The sequence below is a fragment of the Ictidomys tridecemlineatus genome, chromosome 2, assembly GCF_052094955.1.
Source record: "Ictidomys tridecemlineatus isolate mIctTri1 chromosome 2, mIctTri1.hap1, whole genome shotgun sequence".
In the NCBI taxonomy this organism is placed as follows: Eukaryota; Metazoa; Chordata; class Mammalia; order Rodentia; family Sciuridae; genus Ictidomys; species Ictidomys tridecemlineatus.
This window is the reverse complement of record NC_135478.1, coordinates 133118599-133125906: the sequence shown is the minus strand read 5'-3', so window position 1 is coordinate 133125906 and position 7308 is coordinate 133118599. Positions and strand designations below refer to the sequence as shown.

The 7308-nt window shown below is 38.4% G+C and overlaps 1 protein-coding gene across 1 annotated transcript in view; it reads left to right on the top strand.

Annotated features, from left to right (window-relative positions):
- The first annotated feature begins 265 nt into the window (after nucleotides 1–265).
- Nucleotides 266–7308, top strand: part of Stk17a (serine/threonine kinase 17a) — a 30103-nt gene continuing 23060 nt past the window's right edge. The window contains exon 1 of the mRNA XM_005319223.4: nucleotides 266–649. Coding sequence (XP_005319280.1) covers nucleotides 447–649 — 203 coding nt within the window. The 5' untranslated portion in view covers nucleotides 266–446. The remainder of the gene's footprint in view (nucleotides 650–7308) is intronic.

Here is a 7308-nt window from a genome sequence, read left to right as displayed (position 1 = left end):
ATTTCTTGGACCTTTCTTTCCCTTAACCCAGAGTCAGCTTTGAAACTCCCAGATGCTCCACAGGTGCTCAACACAGCTGACACACTCGGTCCTCCTAACCAAAGGGAGGCGCTGTGCATTGCCTTCATGCCGCCCAGACAGCCCGTCAGGCTGCACCTTCTCTTTCTCGGCTGCAGAGGGCGCGCATGAGGCATCGGGCGCTCAGGACCTCACGGGAGATCGCCGAGGGGCGGGGCCTGTGCGGTGGGCGAGGCCTGCGAGAGGGGCAGGGTCGGGTGCGGGGCGGAGCTGACCGGAACCTGCCTGCCGCAGTCCGAGCTCCGCATCGGGTAGAGCGTGTGTTTGAAGACTCCACGGACCGCCACGAGGCAGCCGAAGGCGGGCCCGTTACCCGCCGGCTACCGGGAGCGAGCTGAGCGGCAGAAAAGGAAGAACGCCCGAGCACCATGATCCCTCTGGAGAAGCCGGGCAGCGGCGGCTCCTCCTTGGCTGCCACCTCAGGCTCGGGCCCGGCGAGTCGGAGTCAGAGCGCGCCGCGCCGACCGCCGCCGCCCCAAACCCGCGGGCTGCTGACAGAGATCCGTGCTGCCGTGCGCACTGAGCCTTTCCAGGACGGCTACACCTTGAGCCCTGGCCGAGAGCTGGGCAGGTAAGGGCTGGACCGGGGGGCCGGGGAGCGGGACGACCTCGGCCGGGTGCAGAGCCTCCAGGTACTCGCCGATAAGTACCGCAGCTGGAAGTGGCGTTAGGCACCGATAACGCGCTTGGTGACTTGGCACAAACTTAGGGGCTGGCGGCGACTAGGGCGCAGAGTCGCTGCCCTCCGCAGAGCCGGTGTGAGCTCCGCGAGCGACTAGCAGCTGGCCATCGGAGCAAAGTACGAAAGAGCAAGGTATTCGTTGCCTCTGGTTACCCCGAACCTTGACGAAGATCCTCTGCTCACGCCTTTTCACCATCTGTAATGATTTAAATGGTAATTTAGCGAGATTAGTGTGTGAACCACACTGCAGATCTGAAATAAAACTAGAGGCTTATGAAGTCAGCTTTGGTTTTGCCTTTAGACTTTTCCGGATTTCTCCACCGCTCTCTGTGGCCTTCATGAACTGCAGCATCAGTTGTGACAGCTTCCTTTGCACCGGTTGCTGTATTAACTTCAGCCGCCTTCTGCTGCCTTCATCGTTTTCCTTTTCGTGGTTGGTTTTGTGCCTTTTTTGTTGTTGATGTTGTTCTAAAATATTTCGGTAATTCAGATAAGTTTCAGCTGTAGGGTCTTGACCCTTTTATCACTCTTTCTACTTTTCTGTGAGCCGGCTCTTGCCTGCCCCGCTCTTGATGGGGGTTAGGAAGAAGTTAGATTTCTTTTTTCCTTTCCTTTTTTTTTTTAATTGTTAAAGCGAAGCCTGTTTGGATGCTTTCATTTTGTTTGTTTAAGAAGAGTGATATATCGATTTCTATGGGATTTTTGAGACTCTTCTTTTGAGACAGTTTAGAGAAATTGTTGGAGGTCAGACCTGAGTTCATATGCCTTGCCCTTCCTCATGAGTTTGCCTTTGGGTGGATGATTTAAGACTCCTCGGCCTCACTTTTGTCATCAATAAACCGGAATAACGACAGTACTTACCTCATGGAGATGTTGTGAAGATACAGTGCCTGGAAAGTGCATACCACTGGGCCTGGCACATAGCGTTCATGTTCACCTTTATTGCAAGCCTGTGAATGGTTGCAAAATACCTCCATGTTGTAATGGGAAAGGCCCTGACAGTTAGGATAGCCTTCAGCTGGGGTCTTGGAAAAGGAATTGGTCACAAATTATTAAAAAGGCACAGCTTTACAAATATTAAGATAACTTTTCAGAATATTTTTTTGCCTTAACATCCCAGTGTTAACAAAAGGAAAATACCTTTCAGGAACAAATTTTCTTTCACTGTGCTAGACACTAATTGACTGGTTCAGTGTACACTATAATTATGATACTAAGAGAACAGCTACTGGCTGAGTGAGGTATTTCTAATTTATTGAAATTCTATGCAATCTGAAGTAACCTCAGTAACATTAAAAAAAAGAAAAGAAAACTAAATTTTCCATTATTGGCATGAGTTGTCTGCAAATGCTTAAGATGTCAAGCAATGTCTTGTACATTTAATTACAAATAATTTAATCTTAAAAACTGATTTGCACCCTATCAGGTGTCATGGAACTAATTCCTCCAGGAATGTTTCTTTCAATTTTTGTTTTAAGCCCTATTATAAAATCAGATTGCCTCCAAGGGCTTTTTATTTTAGGTTGTGATGACTTCTGCTTACTTTTGCCTGTATAGGTGTGTATATTTCTTTTTTTCTTTTCTTTTTTTTTTTTTTTGTAGTTGTAGATGACCAGCATGCCTTTATTTTGTTTGTTTATATGTGGTGCTAAGGATTGAACCCAGTGCCACACATTTGCTAGGCACGCACTCTGCCACTGAGCTACAGCCCCAGCCCCTGTGTATTTCTTTATAAAAGGAATAAATCCTGAAGCAGCAGAAAAGTGCACTTGACATAAGAGCCTAAAACTGAAATACTTAGACGTAGCTACTTGACAGAAGATCTTAAAACTGAAAACTACAATTAATCTATTTTTTTTATTTTTGGTCCCCTTTTTCATCTTGAAGTTTAAAGTAACAGTTAAGAATATGAGCTTTGGAGTCAGTCAGTCTGGGATAGAATCTTGGCTTTTATTAGTTACGTGGACTTGAGTATATTACCTAATCATTGATTGCCTCATAGAGTTGTTGAGAATTAAATAAAACACATCTATAGCCTTAAGGCTGTGCTTAGCTTAGGGAAAACACTCAATAAATGTAATTCACTGTGTAACTCAATAAACGTTACTATTCTTAATGTAACCAACAAAAAATAAGAAAACCTGCACAACTGCAAAATATGCCTGTCTCTGGCAAAAATAATGAACTCTTGCTACAAAGGGCATAGGAATTGTTTATAAGTCTCCGGAGGTAGAAGTTCTGCTTTGTGTTATAAGCAGTCCTTGTGTAAGGTTCATAAATTTTGTCAGTAGATTGTGGTTTTAATATGTTGAATGTGTTTATGCATGACTTTTTTCCTGACAGGGTAGAAAACTTGTCTATTTTTCCAACTGTTAACTCTGGTTGCATTTCTGATATATAACTAATTGATCTCATGCTGATATATAACTTAAAATATCACCTTGGTTGTATTTTAATGATATAGAGGAAAAATAAACAGTTTTATTCACTTCATACTATGGCCTTTTATTCAGTAAAATAGAAAGGGTTCAAAGAGTAAACTGTTCAAGATAAATCAATTTCTTTTAAATGTTGCTATTATTTTATAAGAGATATAGAGCTTTCAATACAATGACCTTTCAAAGAGAAGTTTTTAAAATGGTCAGTATTGATTCCAGAGTATACAGGATGTGATATTGATCATTTTAAGAAGTGCCACATTCTTCCATGTCTTAAGAGTTCATAGCAACATGAATGTGTAAATATATGATGTAAAACTTTTATTGCTTCAAGTTTGACTTGTTATTCCTATACCCCTTTCTTTGAGTCGGGATTTGTGCCAATGTAAACCACATTAATGATTTCATTACTGAGGCACAGGACATAAGACCTTGAGTTCTGAGGATTTTTTCATATTGATTTCCCTTGAGTTTATTGATAATACAGGAACAGAAAGATGGTTTTATAAATTTTATATTATACTAATTTCACATTGGATGATTTGCCTTATATGTATTTTCATTACATAGTACCCAATTTAACACTTTTAATATATTTATAAATCTTATATTAAAAAACACATTTTAAACCAAAAGCACATCTTTTGTCCTTTATATTACACACTTGATTTGATTTTCCTGGGGGGGGGGGATGAGTTACAAATGTAAGTTCCCTGCTGGACAGGTCCTTCATAAATGGATATGTTTTACAGTTTTATAATTTTCTCATTGGTTCTCACCACAGGCTTATTTGGAAAGCCTTATTTATTAGATGAGAAAACCAAGACAGAGATGAGGTCTTCTGAAAGACCTCAGAGCCTCTTTGGATTCCTGACTTTGAAATCATTCCCATTGCACATAGATGTTTTTCAAAGAATAATCTATAGGGCTCAGATTGTAGCTCAGTGGTAGAATGCTTGCCTAGCACATGTGAGGTATTGGGTTTGGTCCTCAGCACCACATAAAAATAAATAAATAAAATGAAGGTATTATATCCATCTGCAACTAGAAAAAAAAATTAAAAAGAATGATCCATAGTCTGTCTTGTAACTAAAGCAGTTTTCCTTAGATTTAACAAGAGGCTATATTAATGAGAGCCAAATAGGAATAAACCTTAACAGGTTTCAGTGTCAGAATCGTTCCCTCCTCACTGGGGCCTTACCAGTAGATAGGCCTGTCCTATCTCATTCTCCTCAGAGCAGTTAAGAGTAATAGGACAAGAAAGGACTGTTATCAGAGAATAAGACAATGTTTAAGCTGAAAGTCAATTTAGGGATTAGTTTATTTCTAGACCTGTATGTCCTTTACTTAGGTTGATGTCTGTAAGTAACAACTATACGTTTAAACCTTTCAATTCCTTAAGCATGTGCCATAAATTTTAAGTTATAATTTGTTTAGATATAAAGACACTTGTTAAATAATATCCATGTAAAAACTTCCTTATTTTAGGACAGGAGTTATATAGGATTTCTTGGCAGCTAATCATTTATTTGAAGAATTATATTTATAAATAATTTGGGGTAATCTGATACTTCCAAACAGATAAAAGAAAATTGGCTATGTTTGTGCAACATCTGTAAATTAAGAATTATATTTTAATTTAAAATACATGAATTTAGGGGCTGGGATTGTGGCTCAGCGGTAGAGTGCTCACCTAGCATGTACAAGGCCCTGGGTTCGATCCTCAGCACCACATAAAAATAAAATAAAGATACTGTGTCCAACTACAACCAAAAAATAAAAATAAATATTTAAAAAAAATTTTTAAATACATGAATTTTAAACTTAATGAATTTCAGTCTCTTTGTAAAGCTATAAATAACAAAACTATATGAAATCTGATTATTGAACCAAATTGATTTACCTCTAAAGGTACATAAGAGCAAGGCATGGTGCGGCACACCTGTAATCCCAACAGTTTGAGAGACTAATACAGGAGGATCACAAGTTCTAGGCCAGCCTTAGCAATTTAGTGAGGCCCTATGCAACTTAGGGAGACCCTGTCTCAAAATAAAAAGTGAAAAGAGATGGGGAATTAGCTCAGTGGTAAATTGCCCTTGGATTAAATCCTCAGTACACCCCCAAAATTTTTTTAAATAAAGGTATATAAGAAGAGACTAGATTTAGGGAATTTTCACATGTAGAGTTCAAATTAAATCACCTCTAAGTATTACGGGTTGGGTATAGCTCAGTGGTAGAGCACTTGCCTAGCATGAGTGAGGCACTGGTTTACATCCTGAGTACTGGGGCCAGGGAGATGATCTAACACCTCCAAAAATTCTCAGTTCCTTGATTTTTTTTTTTTTTGTACAAATTGTTTTCTTCAGTTATATCACAGATCATAAATTAGCGCCCAAAACAATAAAAATAGCTAATGATTTCTAAAAATGTGCTGAATGTTGTGTAGTTTATAAATCTCATTGTCCTTAGCCTTTACTGCTCTGTAAAGTAGGTGATATCACCATCATTTTATAGATGAGGCATCCAAGGTTCAGGAAGATTGACTAAATTGACCAAGATTATGCAGTTTCTAACCAGAATTTAAAACCAAGTTTGACTTTCTTTTTTTTTTTTTTTTTGGAATAGCGTGTCTCTCTGTGTTGCCCAGGCTTGTCTCAAACTTGTGGGCTCAAGCCATGTTCTTGCCTCAGCCTCCCAAGTAGCTGGGACTGCAGGCATACACTACCACATCAGGCCCAAGATTGACTTTTAAAGCCCTTACCTTTTCTTAACATTCATATTTATATCTTAAGTTGAATGTATTCACTGATTTTTATCACCAGCAGCATTTGTGTTTTAAACTAAGTGTTATTTTAAAAGATTTCAAAAATTAAAAATCATTTAGAAGTTTATAAAGTAAAAAAGTTACAGTAAGCTTAGATTGATATATTTTTGAAGAATTTGTATATAAATTTAATTTAATCTAACTGTATAATACTTACGATATAGTTATGTCTAAATATGCAAATGCTTACCATTGTGTTATAGTTGCCTGCTGACCCATTTCTTAAAACATATCCTCTTAATCAAGTGATGCATAACTGAACTGTACTAATGTATATTAAGCACATAAAATAAGGCACTACCCTAGATTCTGAAAGTTATTCCTTAATGTAACAAATCAAGCACTGTCCTCTTTATAAGCATAATGTCAGATAAAGAACTTATGGAGGAAATTACATTTGTATGGAGCCATAAATAATGGATGGGATTTTGGTTGTGGTGGTATGTTAGAATTGACGGTAAAACCAATATGGCACAGTGATAGGAAAGTTCAGTGCAGAGAGAATGGCAAATAGTCCAATGTATTAAATGTTATAAGGTTAAGTTGCCATAAAACTTTTTATTTATTTAACAAACTATTAAGAGTATGTCCATTTAGTGTGCTATCTGATGTGTTTACATATCTGCCATGGGTGGAGTATAATGGAGATGTAAAGATAAATAATAAGTGAGATCCCTGATGCACAGTCTAGCTGGAGAGACAGTCATAGTACAGCAACTTATTTCAGTTATGAACAAAGTACTTTATTGTAATCTAAAATAAACAAGACTTGGACCTCACTTTATTTCATTTCTTCTTTGTACTGCTTAAATTAGCGTTTACATTTTCTGGTCTTTGCCTGAACCTTATATATTCTATTATCTATACATCTTTATCTGTAACCCCCATTTGAACTTATATTTGGAATCCATCCAGTAAAAATAGGATGTTCTTTACCGGAAAGGCACCTCAGACTTCTGTCCAAAACCTAACACATTATCTTCCCCCAAAATAATTTGTTTCTGTTTTTACAATCTTTATTTCAGTTGATGGTACACATTTACACAGTGCTCATATTAAAAATCTAGAAGTCATTCTTGACTTCCACCTTTCCCTTCCTTCTATCCTCATCTCTACCTGCAATTTAATCTGTCACTGAATGCTAATGAATCTTATCTGTGAACACCTTTTAAATGTATTCTGTCTTCTCAGTCTCCACTGCTGTTGCTCAAGTTCAGGCCCACTGCCTTGAATTATTTTATTGACTTCCCCAGTTGTAGTTATCCCTTGGCAATCCATTCTTCACA